The 27,203-nt window shown below is 43.6% G+C and overlaps 1 protein-coding gene across 3 annotated transcripts; it reads right to left on the bottom strand.

Annotated features, from left to right (window-relative positions):
* Positions 1 to 869: 869 nt before the first annotated feature.
* On the bottom strand, positions 870 to 16,727 carry LOC117696030 (uncharacterized). Of its 3 annotated transcripts, XM_076930476.1 has the most exons (7): positions 16,593 to 16,722; positions 16,097 to 16,175; positions 13,872 to 13,952; positions 12,215 to 12,267; positions 11,296 to 11,422; positions 8,803 to 8,901; positions 870 to 5,081 (listed from the first exon to the last, which is right to left on the bottom strand). In XM_076930476.1, exons 4-7 carry the CDS (start codon positions 12,245 to 12,247, stop codon positions 3,220 to 3,222), a joined length of 2,121 nt encoding a protein of 706 aa, XP_076786591.1. In that variant the 5' UTR covers positions 12,248 to 12,267; positions 13,872 to 13,952; positions 16,097 to 16,175; positions 16,593 to 16,722; the 3' UTR covers positions 870 to 3,219. The 3 variants fall into 3 exon arrangements, with proteins under 3 accessions (XP_076786591.1, XP_034342532.1, XP_034342538.1); XM_034486641.2 differs by lacking the exon at positions 16,097 to 16,175 and having other exon boundaries at positions 13,848 to 13,952; positions 16,593 to 16,727; XM_034486647.2 differs by lacking the exon at positions 16,097 to 16,175 and having other exon boundaries at positions 16,593 to 16,727.
* Between the last annotated feature and the right edge of the window lie 10,476 nt (positions 16,728 to 27,203).

Raw genomic sequence — 27,203 nt, 5'->3', positions numbered from 1 at the left:
TGGCCAAATCTCTATCTACAGAGACAGGGTTTCTCCATGTAGCCCTAGCTGTCCTGGAACTCAAAGAGATCTGCCTTCCTCTATCTCCAAAGTGCTAGAATTTAAGGTATGCACCACCCCACACGAAGGATACATACATTTGTAAAAATGACAGTTTGGAGGCCGATGAGATATTTCTGAAAGTTGTAAAATTCTGGATTATTTCCTCAAGAGTAATTATGGTTCTGTGGGTACAGATGACATTCCATTGTTGGCTAATGTAGTAAAGTATAAAATGTTATGTCTACAACTTTTTTTCTTTTTTGACAAAGCGTCTCTATACAGCCAAAGTTGGACTTGAAGTGACTATATAGCTAGATTTGCCTCCACCTTCTGACCCACCTGCCTCAGGTTTCCAAGTACTAGAATTAGGTATACACCACCATACCCAACTCTAAAATATACTTTTTATTTTTATATTCACTGGGGTGTTCTGCTTGCATGTATGTCTGTGTGCAGGTGTCAGATGCCCTAGAACTGAAGATAGTTGCCAGGTAGGCGCTGAGAATTGAACCTGGGGGTGTTCTGGGATAACAGACAGTACTATTAACTGCTGAGCCATCTCTCCAGCCCCTCCAAACATTCTTAGTGTCAGAGCCCTGAATACCCATATATATATACACATATACACACACATGTATGTATGAGAGATAGTCAAGCTAGTTAACCATTTTGAGTCTAGGTGAGGATACCTAAGTGATTTCGATTCTTCCAACTTTTCCATATGTATGAAAATTTTCTCACATGTATTTTTATAAGTGGTTTCAATTTTGGCTATTTTTGTTAATGTTTTATGGAAAGCCCACCAGAGAAGATCACTCAGACACTGATTTAGCCAACTGAAAGACTTTATTCCAGTTGTCTGGGACTACACTCAGGTATTTGTGATCTAAGTATAGCTCTAAGTGTTTAGAGTAAGGGCCTACTAAAAGCAAAAACTACATTCTGTTATTTTGTTCAACAGCTGCAGGGGAAGCTTTTGCACAAGCAGGCAGTTTAACAGAAGCCAAGACAAGAGGCTAGCTGAAAGGAGCAGTTTGCACATGCAGGCAGTTTGACAGAAGCCATGATAAATTAGCAAGGGCATCTTGACCTCTGGTTCATAGACTAGAGTTAGGTAATTTTCCACAAAAATATGAGATGGAGGAGACTGCACTGTCTTGCTCTGTCACAAATGTATTTTACCTTAATGTCTGGGCAGAGAGCATAAATTATATGACTTTACCTTTGAAAGTTACATATGTTTAACTCCTTTAAAGAGTACTTATTCAGGCTGGAGAGATGGCTCAGAGGTTAACAGCACTGACTGCTCTTCCAGAGGTCCTGAGTTCAATTCCCAGCAACCACATGGTGGCTCACAACCATCTGCAATGAGATCTGACAACCTCTTCTGGTGTGTCTGAAGATAGCTATAGTATACTCACATAAAATAAATAAATTTTTTTAAAAAGTACTTATTCACCAACAGCTGTGTTTTTGACATCTCTGTACAATAGTTTAAAGAATGGATTATGAATGAAGATATTTTCATGTACCTTTTCATCCATCAGATTTTATCCAGAAGGAAGTATTTGAATTTAATACTGAAGGATTGCATGAGGCTTTTCTAAACTATCTGCAATACAACTTGCCTTTCATATCAGTTACAATAATGCCAATGAAAGCAAGAACACTGTAAAAGCTACTTTACAAAACATGAAACAAATGCTCTTAAGGACTTTATATCTATTATAACCATTTCCACAAGTTTGGCTAGTTCTGTGCTCATCATTAACAAACTATGCAGAAATAAACATCCAGTCTAAAATCACAGGAGCCCCGGGATATTAATGATGACAAAGAAGATACCACAGGTAATCTTAGTTCCAATAACTGCTCTTTCAAGATTGACTGAGTAGTGTTTGGTTAAGTTTCTAGAATTAACAAGAAGAGAGTAAGTCAAGAACAGTCTAAACAGAGTATCTTCTCTGAACAACAGACTTCCTGCACTCTCATTCTCAAACAGTTTCTTGGCATGAAGAGTATATGAATATTCAAATGCTGACCAAATCCTAGAGCAAATTAAAGTCCTTCCTACATTCTTTTAAGTCACAATCTTGCCAATATGAGTTCTCTGATGATCAGTAAAATTTCCAAAGGCTTGCCCACTTTCCTCACATACATAGGACTTCTGATGAACATGGATTTTCTGATATTGTATAAGCTCACCATTTACAATAAAGGCTTTCCCACAGTCTTTACATCCATGGGGTCTATATGGATGTAAAGATCTATATGGACTCTTTGATGAGCTTTGAGAACTGAGCTAATTCTATATGTGTTCCCACATTCCTTTGCAGTCATAGTGTTTGACACTAGCATGGATTGTTTTATTATAAAGAAGGCTTGAGGTTTAATTAAAGGTCTTTCCACATTATTTACAGTGATAAAGGTTTCATACAGTATGAATTCTCCAATGTGTAGTAAAAGCTGAACTAAATCTAAACACTTTTCCACATTTCTTTCACAGGGTTTTGTATGAGCCAAAGTTACATTTCAAGTTTTAATTACTGTCCCTAAAAGCCCCATAGAACAAATATGCTGCTAACCTGTAAGTCTCTTGCCCAAGGTAAAATACTTCCTGGAATACTGGAGGCTACTGTTTATGGGCAATAACAAGCCACATTTTCATTCCCCTTAGCAAGTTTGTTTGCCCCAACTACACCAGATGTGTTTGATCACAAGTTGGAGAGGAAGTACATGTGAAGGAAATATATTAGGATGTACCCTGGCCCCTGATTTGATATGTAGGCAGGAGGTACATAGGTAGAAAATAAGTCAGATTATGTGCTTGCCCATGCTTGTATCTGGTGGAAAATACAGTGGCCTTGTGGGGTTGCGTTTCTAAGTCCCCACAAGGTGGGACTTATTGTTATTTCTGGAAACCCAAAGATGGACATGGCCAGAGAGTCCATCACCTAGCCAGTATTTACTTAAAGTTTACTTCAAATTTGGCTTTAAACTGTGGTGTGGTCTTATTCTCCAACAGTGGGGTTAATATTTTCTTACCAGTATGAATTCAGCTAGCTTAGAATTACTGAAGGTCTTTCCAGATACTTTACATCATAAGGTTTCTTACTAACATGAATTTTAGCACATCAAACCAAGCTTGATTTTGAACTTTAAGGCCTTCCCACATTCTTAACACTGGTATGGTTTCTCACCAGTGTGAATTCTTTGATGTACTTTAAGGTCTCCACCACGAGCAAAGCACTTCCCACACTCTTCACATTCATAAGGCTTCTTGCCAGTATGAATTCTAAAATGTCCAAGAAACTGGTAATGATATTGAAAACCTTCTCCACATTCCTTACACTGAAAGGGCCTCTCACCAGTATGGATTCTTTCATGGATTCTAAGAGCTGTACCACGAACAAAGCCCTTTCCACATTCCTTGCACTGAAATGGTTTCACATCATAATGAATTCTCTGATGTTGAGTAAGTTGGTACTGAAGTCTGAAGGCTGACCCACACTGATCACATTCAAATGATTTCTCTCCAGTGTGAATAGTTTGGTGTCGTGTGAGCTGAGCCAGAACAGTGAAGGCCTTTCCACATTCCTTGCACTGAAAGGGTCTCTCACCAGAATGAATTTTCTGATGTTGCATGAGGTTTGAGCGACGATTAAAGGTTTTCCTACACTCATTACATTCATATGGTTTCACATCTGCATGAATAACCCTATGTTCCAAAAGGCTGCAGACACGCTTGAAGGACTTCCCACATTCTTTACATTCAAAAGGTGTCTGACCTGTATGAATGGTTTTATGGTAATTAAGCTGGCTGGAAAAATGAAAGCCCTTTCCACATTCTTTACATTCAAATGGCCTCTTACCACTATGAAAACTCTGATGTCGAATAAGATGTATATTAAGTCTAAAGACCTTCCCACAGTCCTTACATTCAAAGGGTTTCTTTCCAGTGTGAATACTCTGATGTTCAGTAAAATTTGAACGTCGACGAAAGAATTTCCCACATTCTTTGCACTGATAGGGTTTCACATTGGTATGAATTTTCTGATGTTCACCAAGTTGGTACTTACGTCTGAAGGCTGACTCACAGAGCTTACACTTGAAAGGTTTCTCATCAGTGTGAGTTTTCTGATGCTCATTAAGGTATACCTGAAGCCGAAAAGCTTTCCCACATACATTACATTCAAAGGGTTTCTCACCAGTATGAATACTCTGGTGTCGTACAAGGTAAGAACCACTACTAAATATCTTCCCACAATGCTGACATTCAAATTTCTCTGAAGTATGAATGTTCTGGTGTTGACTGAGCTGAGCCAGAACAGTGAAGGCCTTTCCACATTCCTTACACTGAAAGGGTCTCTCACCAGAATGAATTTTCTGATGTTGCATAAGGTATGAGCGACGTTTAAAGGCTTTCCCACAGTCATTACATTCATAGGGTTTCACACCAGCATGAATAGTCCTATGTTCAACGAGGTGGGAGAAACGCTTGAAGGATTTCCCACATTCTTCACATTCAAAAGGTTTTTCACCTGAATGAATGGTTTTATGGTATTTAAGCAAGCCAGAAAGATGAAAAGCCTTTCCACATTCATTACATTTGAAAGGTTTCTCACCACTGTGGGATTTTTGATGTCTTGTAAGCAGCTGGTGGAGTCTGAAGGCCTTCCCACAGTCCTTACATTCATAGGGCTTCTCTCCAGTGTGAATACCCTGATGCTGAGTAAGAGTTGACCTACAACCAAGGTACTGCCCACCCTCTTTACATTCATATGGTTTTTCTATGTTGTGAGCAAGAGTCTGGCTGGTATAAGAAGGCATTTCTTCCTTGTTAGTAACCTTTTCATCAGCATCTCCTTCTTGATAACTCTGTAGTCCATTGAATGGATGACAGTTGGGGCCATCACTAAAAGTAGACTCTTTGAGGTCAAAAGTTTTACTGAATTGCTTTATGCTCTGTTTGTGTAAATTTATATCAGAAATATGATTCTCTGGAGATATATTTTCAGCTTCAAAACATGTCTCCACATCTGAAAGAAAAGCAAAAAGAATACTTTATTTTCCTGTAATATGCTCACATATTCCACTAAATGAATGGCCAGACTCTAAAGTACTTTCTAAGAACAAGAGCAAGGAAAGCAGCAGTAAGCAAGGTTTATGTAAGACAGTATGCTTTACAGTAGAACAGGTTAGAAACAGGAATATATATGCTCAATGAGATTATGACAAACTATAGTGAAATAATGTTATGTGCCTCTTTGTATCCTACTGGAAATACATACTGTTTGTTGAAGGTTTTGAACCTTTAGGATGTGACAAGTAGCTCTAACCTGATGGCACTATGTTACTGTCCACTTGGAAATGAACTGTTTGATCTCTATACTACTGAAAAGGAGGGATATACCCTCAGGGTTCTGGGTCATCCCCCTTTGTGATCACTGCATATTTACTGAAAAAAATTAGACCATACTATCCAAGCACAAATACCTTGTATGAGAGCTTTTGGCTGCAGCTGAACTTGTTTTATGTGAATCAACTACTTTAACCTTTGAGTCACCTATTAATGTTTTCTCTTCTCACCACCTGTCCCACCTTCTAATATACAAAGGTCTCCAAACACCACTCCCTTAGAGTTCTCTCTTTTGAGATAGCTTTGGTGGAGGACACAACACTTACCTTTCAGCCATGGCCACCTCTTAACATTTCAAGTCTCCTCCCATGAACAGTCTTAGAATCCTCCCCATCTCATTCTTGCATTGAGAATATAAACGAGTTTTTACCTTATCCTATACACATACATGAGAAGTGCTATCCTAGGCCATTATACATGGTATACAGAGGGTGGCTCCTTGAAGGCATACATAAAGCAGGATATGCAACTGTTTCAGACACCCTAGTGGTTGAAGTACAGGCCCAAACCAAAAACCAACAGGACAAATTAATAGCTCTCGCCTGAACCTTTTAACTAGCAAAGGGACAATTCCTAAATTTTTGTAAGACTCCAAGTATGCTTTTCACATTTTCTTGTCACATGCAGCTAAATTGGAAGGCACAAGCTACGAACAACAAAAGGAGGATCTATAACCAATTCAAACCAATCATGGTCCTGCTGGAAGCTTCCCATCTTCCCATGGACATAGGAACTGTTCACTGCCGACCACACCAAGCAAACACTTCCATTATCTCCCAGGGAAATAACCAAGCTGATGAGGTGGCTAAAACTGCAGCTCTCAACAGCCTGGGTCTCTCTCACATCTCAAGCACTCATTTTACAGGCCACATTGTCATCATCATCCCTAGATACTCAACAAACTTCATCCTACAAGCAAACATTTCTGTTATCTCCAAGGGAAATAACCAAGCTGATATCCTGGTCGGCAAGTTAGGACATGAATGTTAGACAAGTCCTCTGCCACAGTTGAACGGAGGAGCATGCGTGTCCAATAAAGACATATTCCTAAGGAAATCCCCTATCCCTAAATCCTGATTGGTGGAATAACTTGGCACAGATGTTTATAGATCACAAGCCTTTTTTTTTTTTTTTTTTTTTCCGAGACAGGGTTTCTCTGTGTAGTCCTGGCTGTTCTGGAACTCACTCTGCTCATTCTGTAGACCAGGCTGGCCTCGAACTCAGAAATCCACCTGCCTCTGCCTCCCAAGTGCTGGGATTAAAGACATGCACCACCACCGCCCGGCTATAGATCACAAGCTTAAAAGATCTATAGATTTTAGCTAAGGGTGACAGCCAGCTCCCGAGTCTAATCTATGGCCTTGATCGATCAGTCCTGGGGTATATGCTCAATAAACTATCCCTGTTTGACTGAGATCAGTGTTTGTGTGGTTTGTGGGTCCACTCCTGAGCCTCAACAGTACTAGTAGACCTTTCACCCTGATAGCAGGTTTTGTCTTACTTTATTAAAACTTATTTATAGCCTATCTCTGAGGCCCTATCCTTTATAAAGGCTGCTGGGTGGTGGTAGCACATGCCTTTAATTCCAGCACTCAGGAAGTAGAGGCAGGTGGTTCTCTGTGAGCTCTAGGCCAGCCTGGCAGCCTGGTCTATGGAGAGAGAGAGGGAGAGAGAAAGAGAGAGAGAGAGAGACAGAGACAGAGAGAGAGACAGAAACACAGAGAGAGAACGAGCCAGGGCTACATGGAGAAATGCTCTCTCAAAAAACCAACAAACAGAAAACTACCACTGCTTATAATTTTGCCAAACTTCTAATCCTTCACCCACATGCCCACAGTTAGACATTTCATATAACCTTTTGGTTCTAGTATACACATTCTCAGGATGGGTAGGAGCTTTCCCTATCACTTATAAAAGATCACAGACAGTTTCTGACCTCCTTTTTTGGGAGATCATCCCATTTCAAAGTTACAACCTCCCTTCAATTAGACAATGGCCATGAATTTACTTCTCAAATTTCTCAAACTTTAGTCAAAGCCCTTAATATTCCATGATGTTTTTATATCCCTTAACATCCCCAGTCTTCAGTCAAGGTCAAATTAACAAATTGCTGTTGCAGGATATCTGATCACATTGTGAACACCAAGCATGTGAACTGAAAAAACCTGTTGTGGTAGACTCGGCCCTAGCACACACCTTTTATCTAAGAGCTCTCTGTTTACTGTAAACATGTTGTTGTAGTGTGGCTCAACCCTAGCACACACCATTAATTTTTTTTTAGGTTTATTTATTTATTTTATGTATGTGAGTACACTGTCGCTGTCTTCAGACACACCTGAAGAGAGCATCAGATTCCATTACAGATGGTTGTGAGCCACCATGTAGTTTCTGGAAATTGAACTCAGGACCTTTGGAAGAGGAGTCAGTGCTCTTAACTGCTGAGCCATCTCTCCAGCCCTGTCCTCCCTTTCTTAATCCTACTAATCACACACAGTCTCATGAACTTCTTTCTAGATTTCTTCAACAACAGTTGCAAAACATTTATAAACAGATGCTTCATCAGTGGTTATTAAAGGATCACCGGCTCCTCCCTATGAAGTCAGAGGCCTGCAGCACCTAAGTGTACTCTCACAGTGAAGCTCAACCTTGCCTCAAGGACTTCAATACCCCTATTCAACAAGAAGTAGTCTAATGATGACACCACCCCCATCCAACCCGATTGCTTATTAGTAATAAAAACGGGGGTTAGGGAGAAGAATGTAGGTAAAAAGGACATCGAAAGAACACCCTGACCCTGACTTGTCTCCCACCCCAGGGCCAAGGAGTGTGGTTGTTCCTCCGGAAGGTGAGAAACTTCTTTGAAGACACAGAATTGAAACATTTGGCATGCCTCCCTGTGGTACAGCTTTCACTGGGGCTGAAACTGTCCTAGCTTTGGTTCAGTGTCAACAACACTGAAAGCTCTGCCAGGGGCCCTGGGTTAGAGTACCAGCAGCCACCTGTGACTCCAGCCCAGGGAGCTGACCCTCTCTATGGCCTCTGTGGACACCTGCACACATGTGTGCACACACACAACCAATAATGAGATACTTGTAAAGGTTACAGAGAGGGCACCTGCTCCAGTGGGAGGGAAGAAAAGAAGAACTGAAAGTGACTCATGAAACAGAAGCCCCTCTGACAGCTTCTGCTCTGACCTTGACTTCCTTCCCAGGCTCAGGCATGTTTCCCACAGACCCTGGGGCTTTGAAGGAAATTTGCCACATCCAGTGTCAGCTCTGTGGAGCCTCTCTGACCACATGCAGTGCCTGGCAGGGCTGCAGGCTCACCTCACTCTTACTCACCTGGGCTCAGCCTGTCTGTTTCTTCCTTCACAGCCATCCAGGGCTCTTTCTCCTGCTCTAGTAAGGTGATCAGATCTGGCTTGGAAATGCAACTTCCCACTTAAAAGAAAGAAAGAAATGGCTCATAGTGCAGACTTTTTTTTTTTTTCCTTTGAGACTCAGTCTAATTATCCAAGGATGTCCTGGAAAGTGATATGTAGACTAGGCTTACCTTGATCTCCCTGCCTGTGCCTCCCAAATGCTAGAATTAAAAGTGAGTACCCTAAAAGCCAGGTAGCAGTCCACTTTAATCCCAGAATTTGGGTAGATCTCTGTTTGAGGCCTGTCTGACATACAGAGTGAGTTTCAGAACAGCCAGGACTATACAGAGAAACTTTATCTCAACAACAAGAAAAGAAACAGATTAAAAAAAACTCTATTCTACCATGACCCCCAGTGTAGATTTTTAAAATTACAAACTTAGTTATTATAAAGGTCTATACAGCTTGGCACGTGGACCATGCTATAAACCCAAACAGTGGGAATGAACCAGGCCAGCTTGAACTGCAGAACAAGAATCTTATCTTATAGAAACACACACACACACACACACACACACACACACACACACACTCCAAATAATATTAAGGAAAGACTTCTGGGAAGGAGGAAAAAGCAACAGGTAAGAAATCAGCTGTTTCAGAAAAGGGTTTTAGCAGGGCAGTGGTGGCGCACGCCTTTAATCCCAGCACTCAGGAGTAAAAGGCAGGCGGATTTCTGAGTTCGAGGCCAGACTGGTCTACAGAGTGAGTTCCAGGACAGCCAGGGCTATACAGAGAAACTGTGTCTCCAAAACCAAAACCAAAACCAAAACCAAAACCAGAAAAGGGTTTTAATCTCCCTTAAATGCAGATAGGGGCTTGTCACTTAAGAGGAGACCATAACTGAGTACTGAGAACACGGATGCTTAGATTACACTGTCTAGTGTGACCCCATCTCTGCAGCTCACGAACAATGACATTCATTTAGGCAAGTGCTATAGGATTCTATGCTCACTTTTCCATCTAAAACTGGGCATGGTGGCACACACTGAGTCACACTTGAAGAGCGTAAGCAGACAGAGGAGAAGTTCAAGGCTGGGTTTAGTTTCTTGGCAAGTCCAAAGCAAGCCTACACTATATGAGACCTGGCTTCAACAAAAGCAATTAATAATAATAACTAACAATAATCAGTAGTAGTATTAACGAGGAGTTTATGATATCTATTGGGTAGGGCCAATATTAACATTAAATACTATTTCAAATATTTGAATAGTGTCTGATCTATACTAAAACAAAATTATTGTTTTGTTTTGTTTTTTTTAACTTTTCATGTACTTATTTAGTAATGCTGGGATGGAAGACGGCCTCGGACATGCTGGGGAAGTGTTCTACCACTGAGTCACATCCCAGCCATGAAAACTGTTATCATTACTGTTACTATGCTGCCTGCTTTCACATTCACACCCCTATATATCCTACATATATGCTCAATGCAAATGTCAAATTCACAGCCTAAAACCTGCTCTACATAGCAGGTAAAGCGGACACTGAGGGAAACAGACTGTGTCCCTTCTGTATTAAATCAATCCTATTGATCCATTAGTAGGAAATCATAAAGGTCGTTGGTCTCTTCTTTTGCTATGTGTGCATGCATGTGTTTGTGTATATATCCATGCATGTACAATGTATGTATAGTTCACAAGGGCATGCACGTGAGTGTGTGTAGGTATAAATGCACTCCTGTGGTACAGGCCAGAGAGCAATGTCAGGTGTGTTTGTTGATTGCTCTCCACTTTAGTATTTGAGACTGGGTCTCTCACAGATCATAGAGCCCACTGAGAGGAGCCACATGGTTGGGGTGGGCAAGCAGGTACTTCATGAAGCTCGTATTTGGGACCAAAGAAATCTCAAATTATTGCTTTGAAAAGAGGGAGGAACTCAGTTCCCACTTTTAAAATTCTATTGGCTTAAATTCATTTTATTTTCTTCATATGTAAATGTCTGTCTGCATGTATGTTGAGTACCACATGCACGTGTGGTGCCCATGGAGTCCAGAAGACAACATTAGTTTTTCTCCTGGAACTGAAGTTACAGATGGTTTTCAGAAATCTTGTGGTGGCAGAAATTGAACCAAGGTCCTCTGCAAAAGCAATCAGTTCTCTTAACCACCAAGTTATCTCTCTAGCCTGCAATTTTATTTATTGATTTATTCACTTATTTAATTAGATAGTTTGTTCTGTATGAAACAGGGACTAACATGTAGACTAGGCTAACCTGGAACTCTCAATGTATCTGGCAGACCTGGAACTCACAGCAATCTTCTCACAGCAGCCTTCTGAGTGAAGGAATGACAGGCATGGGCCACCAAACTCAACTTCAGTTGAACATTAAAGGACAACTATGACTTTTAATTCACAGTGAAGAAAGCCAAAAGTGTAGAGGACACATCCCCCATTCACGACACAGCCCTTACCCACTCTGACGAGGTTGCTGTAGGTCTCCAACATCGTGTCCCTGTATAAGATCTTCTGAGTAGCATCCAGGCAGGCCCACTCCTCCTGAGAGAAGTCAACAGCCACATCCCTAAATGTCACTGACCCCTGAAAGAGCAAACACAAGGAGACTGAAATTGGGGAAGCTTTCAAGATGGACAAACAGAAGGGAAAGGACTCAAGCGTGGGAAGGGAGCCATAAGGAAATGCTCAAGGCACCTGACTGCACGAGCTCCCCATAAACGACGGCTGTGCATATCCACCTACATATCCAATAACTGTGCCTCTCCACTCCATCCTCATCCTTCAGGTTATCCCCACAAAGGAGAAATGTCACCTGGGTCAGGGAAATTACACAAGGAATGCTGTGGGCACTTGAGTTTATTATACTATCATATGATATCATTAAGTCAGTGTGTCTCAGGTCTTCCCTGACTCTGGAGACTACAATCACCTCCAATTCACAGCCTGGATGACTTTTCCCTCTGATACCTGAACTCCCTTCTAAAGCCTCCTCAAGCAGGTCACCTCTTCACACACATGCACAGGGGACATTCACTCTCACACCCTGGGTCATCAGCCTGACAGCACCAAAAATGTCAATCAGGTTTCCCAGTGCAGTCAACGTTTCCCTGTGGGACTTACACCTGCTGCAGAGACAGTCCTCCCTCACCACAGACCAAGCAGAGAGCACACATGCAGGAATGCATGCAAAGACAACCCCAGTACCAGCTGGGAAGAGGCACAGACAGGAAGGGCTCAGACCTGCCAACCCTCACTGTAAAGGGGCAGACTGGGATGGGGGATTCTGGATCCATGGGAAGCTTCAAGAGGGAAAGACAAGGAAGGAGTCACCTGACCTGAAAGTCCCCCTATGTCAAGGAGAGACATACAACTTACACAGACCATGTGTTGAGAATTGGAGCTGGCCATTCTTCTTCAGGCTTCCTCCCCTGGGGACAAAAAGAAAGCCTTTCATTGGATTGTGACCTGATGTTCCCAGACTGACTTTGTCACTGTGATTTCAACAACTCCATTTATTTCTCCTGCATCCCCACTCACTCTCTCCCCTCCCATGGCTCACAGCCTCCCACACACAAATCAGAAGCACACAGGAGCCTACACAAAGCCGATCCTCTCCTAACCCCAGACAATCCATTGCAAAGGGGTCAGGGTAGGAGTGCAGAACAGACATGTCTGCCTTGAACTTCCTCCAGAAGATGCCAGCAGAAGGGACCCACCTTCCACCCTGAGATCCAGCTAGCCCAGCACCTGGGCTGCTCCTGCTACTGTGAGCAGACCTTCCTGCTGGAACCCCACCTATCAAGGCTGCCAGGGGCTTACAGCATCCAAATGGCACCTCCTTTGAAAACTCAGGGTTCAAGCACAGCAAGGCTGGAGGGGCTGCAGCTGCAATGCTCAGGCAGGGTCCAGCCTTCTGTCCCCACTTTCAGTCAATGGGACTGTGCACCATGAACACTTTCCTGAGAGCCTTCGCTCATCTATGATAACACTTATGTTGTATTAACTAAGCCATGATCCTTTATGAAGACAATTAACTGTAATTAGATGTGGTAGTAGAGGACTGTAATTCCAGAAGCAGAAACAGGAAACTTGTTCAAAGTCCCAGGTCAGTTGTGCTCTGTGTGAGTTCTAGGGCAGCCTTTATCCGTGTTGCTCGCACAACTGAGTATTAACATTCATGAGAATGACATCCTAATGTCTTCTGTCACACCACATCCAAAAGTCAACTCAAAACAGAAAAAAAGATTTAAATAGAAAAAAAATATACAGGCAAGCTTCCAGAATGGTGGACATTTTGAATATTACTCTAAAAACACCATTAACAAAAGCAAAATGGGCAAATGGGATGTACATTGAACTGAAAACCTTTACACCACAAAGGAAACAATCAACCGAATACAGGAGCGGGAGAGCGTAACTGCAGACTGCACATCTGACTAGAAGGAACATCTCAACTCCTGCACACTGACTTTACAAGGAATGTAGACAATTCAGTGACAAGGAAACTTCCTAATTAAGAAACAGGCAAAGGCTGGAGAGATGGCTCAGCAGTTAAGAGCACTGACTGCTCTTCCAGAGGACCTGAGTTCAATTCCCAGCAACCACAAGGTGGCTCACAACCATCTGTAATGGGATCCAATGCCCTCTTCTGGTGTGTCTGAAGACAGCTGCAGTGTACTCATATAAATAAAAAATAAATCTTTACAAAAAAAGAAGAAGAAGAAGAAGAAGAAGAAGAAGAGGAGGAGGAGGAGGAGGAGGAGGAGGAGGAGGAGGAGAAGAAAAGAAGAAACAGGCAAGCCAGAAACAGACATTTACCCCCACAGAACATCAGTATGGCCTATCAGAGATACAAGAAAACTAAGCACCAGAGAGAGAGTTAAAATCACAACCTGAGGCCTCCTCATGCCCATCAAGAGTGTCCATTATCAGGGGCTGCAAAAACAGCCCAGTGCTTTTAGATCACTTATGCTCTTGCAGAAGACCCGGTTCAATTCCCAGGACTCACGTGGTGGCTCACCAACATCCGTACCTCCAGCTTCAGGGGATCTGACGCCCTCCTCAGTCCTCTCAAGGCACATGCATGGTGTGCACAGGTCAGGTAGGCACAGCCCTCAGGGGAAGAAAATAGAAATAAATCTTTTTAAAATCAGTATCTATTGTCAGAAAGAAAATATACCATGGAGCACGTGAAGGAAAACTCATATTACTGGAAGGAATGTAAATTTATATAGTCACTATAAAAAATAACATAGAAGATTCTCAAACAGTTACAAATAGAACTCGCATCCATCCATCCCAGTATTGAGTAGAGACCAAAAAAAGGAAATAAAATCGGCAGCTTCAAGAGACACGCACTCTTGCTTTCATTCCAGCATCATTTCCACAGTTGTGATACTGACCCCACCCACAGACGAATGGACAAAGCACATGGAGAACGAGGCTCATACACAGCGAACCATTTACTACAATATGGATGCACACAGAGAATAACAAGTGCAAAAAGCTAAAGACAGAAAGACAAACGCTGGGGCAGGGGGATGGCTCAGAGGCTGAGAGTTGCTATGGCTTTTCCAGAAGACTGAGTTCAGTCTCCTGACAGTTCACAGTGCCTGTAACTCCAGCTCCAGTGGATCCTATACCTCAGGCCTCTGAGGGCACCTGTGGTCATGAACACATTATCCTATACACATAATTGAATAAAAATAGTCTTTAAATAAAAGGACAGATACCCATGGTCTCGCTCATCTAGACTCTGAAGCTGTTTTCTCCTAGAACAGTGAAATGCTGGTTCCTGGGGTGTGAGTGGCAGAGGCTGGATGTGCAGCATCAGGCTGGAGAATGGGAGACATAGACCCACAAGGGAGAGAGCGGGGGATGATGGTCAAGGGCTACTGAACTTCAGCCACACAACAGGAGTTCAGGGATGTGTCGGGCAACACAGTGACTGCGATGAACGGTTTTGAAAAGACTGAGAGGGTAGATATTAAGTGTATTACAAAAATGTGACTTAGATTAAGTCATTCCAAAAGACATAAAGAGTCCATGTGCTTTACACAGTACAAAAAAAACCCTGTTCTTAAAATTAAGAAAGTTCTGTTTTACATTATCACACTTATTTTCTTTGCCTTGTTTGTGAGACATGATCTCACTGTCTGGCCCAGCTGGCCTGAAACTTGCTATGTGGACCGAGCGGACCTTGAACCCACAGCAATTCTCTTGCTTCTGCCTCCCAAGTACCGAGAATAAGTGTACACCCTAAAGCCCTGAGTTTTTGAGTCACTTTTTTGTTTCTGTTTTTGCTTTTCCAGACAGGGTTTCTCTGTATAGCCCAGGCTGTCCTGGAACTCACTCTGTAGACCAGGCTGGCCTCAAACTCAGAAATCCACCTGCCTCTGCTTCCCAAGTGCTGGGATTAAAGGGGTGCACCAGCACTGTCCAGCTTTTGAGTCACTTTCTTAAATATGCAACAGTAATCGCATTATTCCTCACACCCACTTGTCCTGCAGAAGAACACTGAGGAGAATGAATCCAAAATGGCTTCACAGAGCAACAACTAAAACTCACCAAGCCCTTAGTATCTGGCAGCACTGCACTAACAGGCTTTACCACAGGTATCCGAAGGTTCAGGACAGGACCAGAGAGGCAGAAGGGGACAGAACCAAGACTCCAACCAGGTTACCACAGATAAACACCCCACATTCAACGACAGCATTGTTCACCTGGATCTGACCAATGTTTCCTCTCTCTCTCTCTCTCTCTCTCCCTCCCTCCCTCCCTCCCTCCCTCCCTCTCCCTCTCCCCTCCCCCCCTCTCTCTCACACAGTGGAAATTACTAGTTCTCAAAGATGCCAAATTTAGTGCTACCACTTTCTCACTCCCTAAATCCTCACTAGTGAACAGATCATCTATTGCCTACATTCTTGCCCTGCTTTGAAAGAAGGCCTGTAAATATCAAAGGCCATCTGACGTGCGACACCATCGAAATAGGAATCAATTTAGAAAACTGGAGTTTGAAAGCCCTAATGTTAACCTCTAGAGGTTCCTATGTATAACATCTTGGGAAAAAGAAGAGATTGTAGAGAGATGTCGAGGGTCATTGAAACGACACTGTGAATACTAGCTGGAAAGGGAAGGGACAATGTAAGGGACACAATGGTGGAGATTATCAATTTGCCTGTTCCTCCTTCAGTTACTAACAATTCTATATTCTAAAAATAAAAACCTCATTTCTCAAACAGAAATGAGCAAACTCACTTTTGAATCTTAGAGGCGTACCAAGAATATTTTCATTATTCTCCAGCCTTCCTTTTGAATAATGGATCACGCGGGGAGCCTGAGGAAGCATGAAATCCCAGATTATATTTGAGAGCATCCTCAGTGAAAACTTCTCTTCTCTTCTCCCACGACACTCAGATTCGGCAGAACTCTGAGAAAGTCATGGCGCTCAACAAGTAGCTGCCCTCCAACGCGACCCTCGGAGGCACTTGCAGGTCCCAAGCTCAAGTCTGAACCTCAGGGAAAGCTTCCCTTCAGACTCCGCACCTGACCTCTTCTGACTGAAGCTTGGTCCTCTGCTTCAGCCCCTGTGGCCTTGAGAGGAAGCAGGAGCAGAGGGCGACACGCACAGAGACAGAGATAATGCAGACAGCTCAAGGTGTGGATACACAGACAGACAGACAGACACACACACACACACACACACACACCCCAATATCCATTCATCCCACCCACCCTCCACATCCACACCCACCTGCTGTCTCCCGCCTTACTCTCTGGAGACCGACGCCAACCAGTGACTTCTACTCCCTCCTGACCGTCCGCGGTAGCCAGCACACCAGAAGTTGTTGTTTACTTCCGACCCTGCGCTACCTGGGAAATATAGTCCTCCTGGCTCAAACTACAGGAAGTTTAGGGCCCCGCGGTTCAGGCATATCCCAGCATGCAACCTGGACCAGCCCATCTGGGACCTGCGCCCAGTGCTTTGTGGGCGTTCCCACGGAGAGCCCTCCTTAAAAGGGAGGAGCCCTTCTGTGTACTTCCGGGTTCTGCCCGTAACCGGTTTTCTCTCCTGTGGAGCCGACAGGCAGCATAAGTTTTCACTGCAGACTAGGAAGTAAAATCAGATCGAGATGTAACTGACTTGATTACGCTTTGCCACTGCAGGACTCGCTGTGCTCTGGTCGGGACTTTGTCAGTGTTCTGGGTGTTTCTGGGCGATCAAAGAAAGAGGGACACTACAGAATGAATTTAGGCTTCCCAGAAGCAGAGGGATCCATTCTGATGAACTGAACTAAAAGGCTAGGAGCTTCGCAGAAGGGCTTTTAGCAAGTAAATTCCCGCATACCCAAATCTCATATCAGATCTACGAGTTATATTCACGAACTATAACGTAAATAAGAATCATAAGAATTCCAGGAATGTCTTATGGCTGAAGTCGTCCTTAGGCTCTGAAATTCCCAATAGAAAGGAACCCCGTAAAACTCAAATAACAACCACTGAACATTTACAACAGATATGCCACAAGGCTAAATGGCCACCACTCCAGAGTAAATGCCAGGTGCAATGGATCTAAAATCCTGCTACAGGACTGTGATAAATTTGAAAAGACTGAACTAAGGAATTGGTTGGTTTTAAGCTAGGTCATTTAGATCAGAGAGTTTAAAGAGCCAGATGTTCCAGAACCTTCCAGGAGTCATTGTCCCTGTTTTGTGTGTAGGGCTGTGTGTATTCACTTGCCTACCAGAAGACAGCTTGTGGACGTCTGAGCTTTTAAGTCACTGTAAACACCAGCTTCTAACATCTTGTTCCCCAGCCTTCAGCCCCCATTTGCCTCAAATGTCACACCAAGTGTTCAGTATGTGCTCGTCCTGCTGAGGAAGCTGTAGAACGCGTCCAGTTACAACAGCAGCAGTGTGGGTGTTCCCTAGTCCGCTCATGGCGCCTGATGAAGAACCCTCTCTTTAGCGCTCAGATTTCACACACTTGGCTGGATCACAGGGTGTCTGCAGAGCAAAGTCTGTGGAGAAACCGTGCATCTGTAAACTGCTACATAAACAGTGCTGTGGCCACAAGTGCTTGGGCTGCTGCAGTAAGGAGCTCAGGGAAGTCTGATTCCCACTAAACCTGAGCTGGAGATGAACTGTAGCCATAATGTATTTGTGCCCTGTGTAAAGGTTATCCTTGGGGTTTCAAATGCTGGTTTCTCTGCCCCCACATCTTGTTTCAACCCAAACATGACATTGTAATACTTAGAAAAAAAGAAATCTCCTGTCTCAAGTTCTATAAACAATTCTTACTATTTATTCTCTGCCCTGTCAGTAAATGCTGCTCACCCAAAGGCTGGGCGGAAGAGAGAAGAGGGCAGGATGTCCACCAGTCAGGTGAAGGAGTGAGAGAGGGAGAGAGTTTAAGATTGCCAGGAGGAGAGGGTCTGAAAAGATGCCATGAGAGAAAAACATCTGAATTCCAAAGAGCCAGATCGATAATAATATGCAAGTATGATGGGATGAAGCAGGGAGTTAGCCAGATTAGGATAAATAGATCAATAACTGCCCAGTGTTGAGATGCAGCCTGATTTCTCTGTGTGGTTGTTGGGGCTACCAAAGGTAAAGAAGTACAGCCACCAGATTACTTCACATTTTAATAGAAATACATTTATATTAAAAATAGCTCATTTTGTAATGATCAAGGCATGAGGCTCAACAGACCAAAATGGAGTCCCTCATTCCACTTGACAAAGCCATGTCACGTCTCTCCTCCACGAGTTTGTTTTCCTAGACTCCTTCCCTAAAATTCAGCTCATTCTCAATCTGGGCCCCAGGATAGCAGACTCCCTTCTTCCCCCCTGGTGTCAAGGAAGCAGAAACCCAACTACAAGCACACATTGTAGATTACCTGACAATCACATGACATAGGACATCTCCCTGTAATAGATATAAGAAGGGACCGTCGCAGTGCTGGGCAGTAGTGACACACACACACACTCACACACACACACACCTTAATCCCTGCACTTGGGAGGCAGCATCATGCTGATCTTTGAGTTCGAGACCAGCCTGATCTACAGAGTGTTTCAACAGCCAGGGCTACACAGAGAAACCCTGTATTGAAAAAAAAATCAACCAAAGAAACAAAACAACGAAGCTTCCTTCAATCTGCCCAGTGGGCCTGATTCTCCTGCAGCCTCTGCCATGCTCTAGTCTATCCATGGATTTAATAACCCTTCTAATAAACTTTTTTGGTTGTTTTTAGAGATAAGAGTTTCTCTGTGTAGCCCTGGCTATCCTGGACCTCACTTTGTAGACCAGGCTCACTTTGAACTCACACAGACCAAACTTCCTGTGCCTCCCAAGTACTGGGATTAAAGACATTGCATCATCACTCCCCTGCATAACAAACCTGTTTTTAAAAGACAATCCACTTCAGTGTTCCCTTGAATAGCAACCCTGCAACTTTTCAATAATGACATTATCCGGGCAAGAGAGACGGCTCAGCAGCTGGAAGCACTTGCTGATCTTCTGGCAGAACTTACAGGATCCCAATTCAAATCCCAAGACCTATGTTGGGTAACTTACACCATTTACCTGTAACTCCAGCTCCAGGGCGCCCGGCACTCTCTGGGCTTCCAAGTATACCCCTGCTTACATGGCTAGTGCTCACATGGAGGGGTGTGGGAGCTAACACAAATAAAAATAAAAATGGTGTAAAAATTAAATTTCCTAAAAACCTGGACTAGAGGATTTCCCCACCCTAACACCACCACCTTAGAGATACCTCATGGTGGAGAAGAAGAACCATCTACAAGGTGACACAAGCCACAGGCTGTACAGTGGGCCTGGGCACTCTGCTCCCATGCTGCTGGTCTCTGAAGGGAGGTCCCTGATTAGATCGCCAGATTTGACCAGTTTGTCCTGGGATGTTATAGAAACTTCTTTGTATGTTTAATGAAAGTAAAACATAGAGCTGGAGAAATGGCTCAGAGGTTAAGAGCACTGACTGCTCTTCCAGAGGTCCTGAGTTCAATTCCCAGCAACCACATGGTGGTTCACAACCATCTGTAATGGGATCTGATGCCCTCTTCTGGTGTGTCTGAAGAGAGGAACAGTGTACTCACATACAGTAAATAAATAAATCTTTAAAAAAAAAAAAAAAAAGAAAGTAAAACATACTACACGCAGTGAGCTTTTTTAAATTAAACATTTCGCCGGGCAATGGTGGTGCACGCTTTTAATCCCAGGCAGAGGCAGGCAGATTTCTGAGTTTGAGGCCAGCCTGATCTACAGAGTGAGTTCCAGGATAGCCTGGGCTACACAGAGAAATTCTGTCTCGAGAAACCAAAACAATTAATTAATTAAACATTTTATATCTTGAATGGATGAATCTGCTTTCTCCTTACTTTGTGGAGGTTCACTTGGTCTGGGGAAATCAGACACATCCCTGGGCTGCTAAGGAGAGGGCTTCACTGGGCAGAACTTGGCCTCTGGCCAAGAGCCAGCACTGTCATCCAGGTGTGGGAATGAGACCCTCCTATGCGATCCTTTAGAAGCAGTCAAACTCTCTGAAGGCTGGAGATCTGGACCACGTCTTTGAAACAGACCCAACCAGATAAACTACTCCTGAATACTTGACCCACTTAAAATGGATGAGATAAATGTTTACTGCTTAGAGCAATGAGATTTTTTTCCTTTTCAAATCTAGAAAGCTGCTGTTGCATATGACGGCCACCAGGTGGCAACAGGAGTCCAAGGATAAAAGCAATGAGAAGGGTTTATTGTCAGTTGTCCACAACCCATATCATCAAGCAGAAAGACAGAGGTGAGGGGAGAAAAGGAAGATGAGGGGGAGATTGTCAAGGTTGGTGTTTGTTTGCCTCCTGCTCCCCTCCCCCCCACCCGGGAGAGAGAAGGAAGAAGCAAGGGTTAGGGATGATCAAGGTTTTGTTGTTTTTCATTGTTTCTAAGAAGAGAGAGAGAACTCTGCTAGGAAGTTCCTTTGTAAGTTCAACAGGTATATCGAGGGAAAATGAAACAAATTAGAAACCAACAAACAAGGCAGCTCTGCCAGGATTAAAGCAATATAAACAGGAAGTAAGACGGCTAAAGTAGATAAAGGTGCCGCAGCCAAGCCTGACAGCCTAAATTCCATCCCTAGTACCACATGGAGGAGGAGAAAGTACAACCCAGGAAGTTGTCCTCTGATCTCCACACATGAGATGAGGGATATGGAATGGAAGCGTGTTCACGCGTATACACGCGCACATGCACACACATACATATACTTGTTTCTAAAGAGAGGAGCCAGAACACACCCACCTGTAGTCTCAGTACTCAGAAGAATGAGGCAAGAGAATCAGGAGTTTGAGGCTAGCCTGGGCTAAGTAGACATCATCTCTAAAAACTTCAAAGAATACTAACAACAATATAAAAAACAAATTTAAAGTAAAAATACATAGAAACATGAAGAAACCTATGAAAAATAAGCACGCCCTTTATTCCAGCAATCAGGAGACAGAGGCAGGCACAGCCCAGAGTTTGAGTCCAGCCTGGTCTACAAAGTGAGTTCCAGGACATCCAGGGAGTGAGGCACAGCCTCAAAAGGAAAAAAGGAAGGAGAAGGAAGGACAGACAGTAAAGATTTCCCTGGGCTTCCATTTGTCTTATCACCTAAGCCCAGAAAATGTCTTAACGCTGGGTGACATTGCTAGCAAGCCACGAGGAAGCACTCTTCATCCCTTCCTCCCTGCATCCACAGAGAGAAAGAAACACTGTGGTTGGAAGGCAGGGTTCAGAATTGGAGCAGAAGCTTATAATTCACCAGTGAGGACTATGGGTCTGCCTCAGTGGTAAAGCCCCTAGATAGAATCCCCCAGTGAGAGGCTGGGAGCATGGCTCAGTGGTAGAGCCCCTGCCTAGAATCCCCCAGTGAGGGGCTGGGGCCGTGGCATGAACAAGGCCTTGAGTTCCTTCCCTTGCACAAATGCATGGGAGGAGAGGAATCTAAGGATATTGTGAGAGAAGTCAGTCCCTACTTATGTTGAAAGAAGAGTTGAGGCTGGGTGAGCTAACAGGGAGGAACGTCTGGGTGGCTGGCAAATTCTATTTTTGCCTTGGCCGTCGTTCTAAGTGGTTCACCTTAAAATAAAACAGTTTGGGTTTTTGCTGAATTTCAGGAATTACTATTTTAAGAACTTCCTGGGTTTGCTTCAACAAAGAAAGACAGTGCTTAACTTGACTTTTTACTTTTTTATTTTATAATTTATTTTTATTTTATGTGCAATTGTGTTTTGCTTGTATGTATGTCTGAAACAGGAGTTAAGAGAGTTGTGAGCAGCCATGCGGGTGCTGGGAACTGAACCTTGACCATTGGAAGAGCAGCCCGTGCTCTTAACCACTAAACCATCTTTCCAGACCCACAACTTGTTTATTTTAAAACAGATTTTTTTTCCCCAAGTCAGGATCTCACACACCAGCTCAGGCTAATCTAGAACTCACTATATAGTTTAGGCTGGCCTCTAACTTGCAATCAAATCTCCTGCCTCAGCCTGGCAAGTGCTGGGATTACAAGTGTGAGCCACCACACCTGGTAAAGGAGTTTACTATATGAACCAGTTTCTGATAGATCAGAAGCAGGGGTTTGTTACCAGGAAGCACTCTTCACCGGCAAGCCATCTCTCCAGCCTGCAATGTAGCTGGGAATTACATCATGTTTACTTTCTTGAGCTTCTCACATTCCACCCTTCTTCTCAAAATGGCATGGTTTCTTTTTGTCCTGTGCCTGAAAAAAAATCTCATGATGTAAATATTGCACATTTTCCTTATCCGTTCCTCTTATGACAGGCATGCCAGCTGGCTCCATGACTGGACTTCTGTGACTAGTAGTTACTCCTGTGCCCCATCATCCTTCAACCTCAGCATTGTGCTCTCTCTCTCTCTCTCTCTCTCTCTCTCTCTCTCTCTCTCTCTCTCTCTCTCAATCTCTATCTCAAACAAGCTATATAGCCAAGGATGACTTTGAACTTCTGATCCTCCTGCCTTCCCCCACCTCTGCTCCGTGCCTACTGGGAAAAAAATACATTCATGCCAGAGAGCACCTCTCTCTCTCCTGCCATCCCTGATTCTTGCTGTTTCTTGTCTCTTTCTGTCCTCCTCCTCAGCACATCCCTCAGGGTTAACCCACCCAAGGCCCCAAGGCTCCACACTATGTTCTTTCTCAGAAAGTCTGAGGTCTCTGCAGGTCACTGTCTGTCCTCAGACTCATTCTCCAGTGAAGTACAAGAAACAAAGGCTGGAGGTGTGGCTTTGCACAAGAGCACTTTCCTGGCACACACAAAACGATTCCCAGGACCCACAGCAGCAAAGAGCCCTCAGAGACTGCAGGACACTGCAAAGGGAAACCCAGAAGCATCAGCTGAGATGCAGCCAAGGCCTGGGATACTTACGTCCATGTGCCAGACTAGGCTGTGATTTAGGTGTGATGTGGACAGAGCTGGACCTACTCCCACAGTCCCTGTGTCAAATCATAGTATCCCATCCAGGTTAAATTAGTGTCTGAAATTACAGCCTTGGAGGCTGTGTTTGTCTGCCCCGTCTGCTGTACTGCAGCCCCACAGATTGGGAGGCTTCCTCAGCAGAAAGGATTCTCTCATGGTTCTGAAGAAGATGATGGAGTCCTCAGGCTTCGTTGCCCCTAGAGCTTCTCCGGGGGTTGTAGATGGCTTTGTCACTCACTGTTCCTTGGACAGTCTCCTCCCTGCAGAGTCTTGGCTATATGGTGAGTTAGCAGCCAGCCTAGGCTACTTTAGGCTTACCCTGTCTCAAATAAAAATGTTTCAAAAAGCCTGTGGGTGTAGCTTAGGGGTAAAGCACAAGGCCCTTACTTGAATCCTTAGCACCACAAAAAGCATCAGAAATGAAATCAATAATTTTTGCTCCACTCATTTGAAAGCAAACATACTGAACCATCAGGGGATGTAGTCAAATGTTTCACAGACACAAGAATATATGTTAATGTTTATGTTTAATATTAATAATAATAAATAAATATAGCCTGGCATGGTGGCTCACACCTTGGCTCACACCTTTAATCTCAGCACTGGGAGGCAGAGACAGGCCAATCCTTGAGTTTGAGGCCTGCTTGTTCTACAGAGGGAGTTTCAGGACAGCCAGGGCTACACAGAGAAACCCAGACTGAAAAAAAAAAATAAACATGTTTGTGTGGTGTGTGTGTGTAGAGCAGGCACTGATGAATATATAAGAACTGTAATTGATTTTATTTTTTTGAGACAGGACTTTTCTGTGTAGCTTTGGCTGTCCTGGAACTCCCTCCATAGACCAGGCTGACCTCAAACTCATAGAGATCCACCTGCCTCTCCTGAGTGCTGGGATTAAAGGTGTGAGCCAGAACTCCAAAAATTAAACAACACAACCACAATACTATTCATCAATAAATGAGCCACTGAAAAGAACAGACAGTTCTGAAATGGAGATACACAAATGACTGAAAATATTTTTTTAATGTTCAACATCCTTAGCCATCTGGGAAATGCAAATATAAATCACATTAAGATTCCATCTGACCCCAGTCAAATAGTTATGACAAAAAACCACAACGATAACAAATGCTGGTGATGTTGTGGGAATTAAGGAGCCCTGACCCACCATTGGGAAGTGGGAAATGACAAAACCTAAGTCTTTGTAAGCTAATGAAAAGTAATTTTAATAAACTAATAATAATATAAACAGAGGAAACAATCAGTAAGGCAGAAAAGGTTGGGTTTTTTCTTTTTTGGTTTTTTGTTTTATTTTGTTTTGCTTTGCGTTGCTTTGTTTTTGTTTTTGTTGTTGTAATGTAGGGGGAGAGGACAAACAGACTCTCAAGTAGCCCAGCCTAGCCTCACATTCATAGTGCAGCTGAGGGATTGGAACTTGGGTATTTGTGATTCTAAACATGTGCCAGCATAGGTAAGGTGCAGCAGGAAGCTGCCTCAGTGGGAAATTAGTTGGCTTCACAAGCATGAGGGCCTGACTTCAGACCCTTAGAACTTGTATTAGGGAGGAAAAAAAAATCTGTGAATTCACAGCTTGCCCAAAACTAAAGAGGCCAGGACACTGAGTCCCTGGGCTCAGAGGCTGCCATTCTAGCCAAATCAGAGAGCTCCAGGGTCAAATGACTGTGGAGGGTTCTTGGAAAGTCAGTTGTGTTGAATGACGTTTTGCAGGGGAAAACAGGTGAACATTTCACTGAAGTGGACACAGGTGAGAGGCTAAGGCCGGCTCATGAAGGAATGTTTAGCTGAAGCAGATACAGGAGAGAGGATGTTCTGCTTAAGCAAGCATGTGAAAGGACACGTGATAAAGGGTTCTTCGCTAACAACAGGCATGTATTGGTCTGCCTTACATTGTGTGGCTGAGCTGTATTTGTTGGGACTCCATAGAGAGAAATGTGCCGGAAAAACTTCTGGTGCTGTGCTGTGGCTTCTTATTATTATTCTGTATTATTCTTATTTTGAGACAGGATCTGGTTACATAGTCTGCATGGCCTGGAACTTACTATGCAAAGCATACTGGTCTCAAACTTACAGAGAACTGTAGGCTTAGATTTTTTAAAACCTACTTTTAATGAGGGTTCTCAAATGCTTCGACTCCTTCTTCTAGCCCACTGTCAAAAGATAGGAGAGAGAAGATGGTAAACAGGACAAGGGGATGTGGGCCTGCTTAGAAGTAGTTCTTTGTGGCGATTCCAATCTCTGTTTGTCAGAACACCACCAGTTCAGTTTAGTAGTGTTGGGATAGCAAACATGAATCAACAGTGGTGTCATGATCCAGCAGAAACCGCCAGGCCTCTGCTGAATCAGCACATGTCAGCGGGAGCGACCAGGACCAGCCAGGATGCCAGGTGTTCTCTGCCTCTTTCAAGGAAATGAAGATCAGCAAAGATGAAAACTCAAGACCAAGGAAGCATTGCAAAGCTAGCTTTGGAAGCACGACATCACTGTCCATTGAGTCTTGTTCATACTCTCTCTGAACATCACATGTGTTCCCATGGGTCTTGCCTCACCAAAAACCACGTGAGTCTGTATCACCTGACATATCCAGAAGTTTCCTCTTCAGAAAACTGCCTGTTTCTGTCCCCCATGTTGCTAGGATCAAAGGCATGTTCCAGGCCTGGCTGAATATCTGATCCTCCTACCTCTAAGTGCTGGGATGACAACCATGTGCCACCATGCCCAGTTTGAGAAATGGTTTTATTTTCTGGGTCTCTCCCTGCAGAAACATGAACTGGAGTGACTGACACTCTATGAGCTGAAGTAAGGAAATTACAGTAGAAATCACCAGCTTCAGTGAGGCCAACCTGAAGAGAACTGAGTACACTGCAAACCAAGGAGGCCAGTGGACAGGAAAGGCAGAGAGAAATTTGCTAAAAGGCCTTAGATTAGAAGATTTGCCAATCTCCTAACAGCACTTAAACCGTGAACATCGCTGTGCTGGCTAGTCTTATGTCAACTTGACACAAGCTACAGTTACCTGAAAGGAGGGAACCGCAGTTGAGAAAATGCCTCCATAAGATCTGGTTGTAAGTGCACGCCTTTACTCTCAGCACTTGGGAGGCAGAGGCAGACAGACCTTTGAGTTTGAGGCCAGCCTGGTCTGTAGAGTGAGTTCCAAGGCAGCTATGGCTACACAGAGAAACCCTGGCTTGAAACACACCCCTCAAAAAAAATTGAAAGGAAGGAAGGAAGGAAGGAAGAAAGGAAGGAAGGAAGGAAGGAAGGAAGGAAGGAAGGAAGGAAAAGAACAAGAGAAAGGTAAAAGAAATGGAAAAGAAAAAAGAGAGCAGGCTGAACAAATCATGAGGAGCAAACCAGTGAGCAGCACCCCTCCATGGTCCTTGTATCAGCTCCTGCCTCCAGGTTCCTGCCCTGTTTGAGTTCCTGCCCTGGCTTCCTTCAGTGATGGACTACAGCGTGGAAATATAGACACAATAAACCCTTTCCATCACAATTTGCTTTGGGTCATGGTGTTTTGTCGCAGCAGTAAAAACCCTAACTACAACAATCTTCTCAACTAAAAATTCTACCATAAATTAGGAATAGAGCATCGGTTCTCAACACGTGGGTCCTGACCCCTTTGACAAACCTCTATTTTCAAAAATATTTACATTATGATTTATTACAGTAGAAAAATTATAGTTATGAAGTAGCAATGAAAATGCTTTATCACTGGGGGTCACCACGATGTGAGGAACTTTATTAAAAGGTTATGACATTAGGAAGGCTGAGAACCACTGAAATGCAGCATAATAAATTAAACAAAGGAAGGCTGGGAGGAAGCTTGATGGTTGAACAGCATCTGTAATCCACTAG

This window comes from Arvicanthis niloticus, chromosome 1, assembly GCF_011762505.2.
Source record: "Arvicanthis niloticus isolate mArvNil1 chromosome 1, mArvNil1.pat.X, whole genome shotgun sequence".
In the NCBI taxonomy this organism is placed as follows: Eukaryota; Metazoa; Chordata; class Mammalia; order Rodentia; family Muridae; genus Arvicanthis; species Arvicanthis niloticus.
This window is presented reverse-complemented; position numbering and strand designations above follow the sequence as displayed.

Excerpts from the sequence above, each read along its gene's own strand:
- LOC117696030 (XM_034486641.2), bottom strand. The coding sequence starts at position 12,247 with ATGGCCAGCTCCAATTCTCAACACATGGTCTGT. Across the intron at positions 8,902-11,295 it reads CAGCAACCTCGTCAGAGTGG|TGGGAAGTTGCATTTCCAAG; the intron begins GTAAGGGCTGTG and ends CTTTCTTTTAAG. Across the intron at positions 5,082-8,802 it reads AACAGACAGGCTGAGCCCAG|ATGTGGAGACATGTTTTGAA; the intron begins GTGAGTAAGAGT and ends CTTTTCTTTCAG.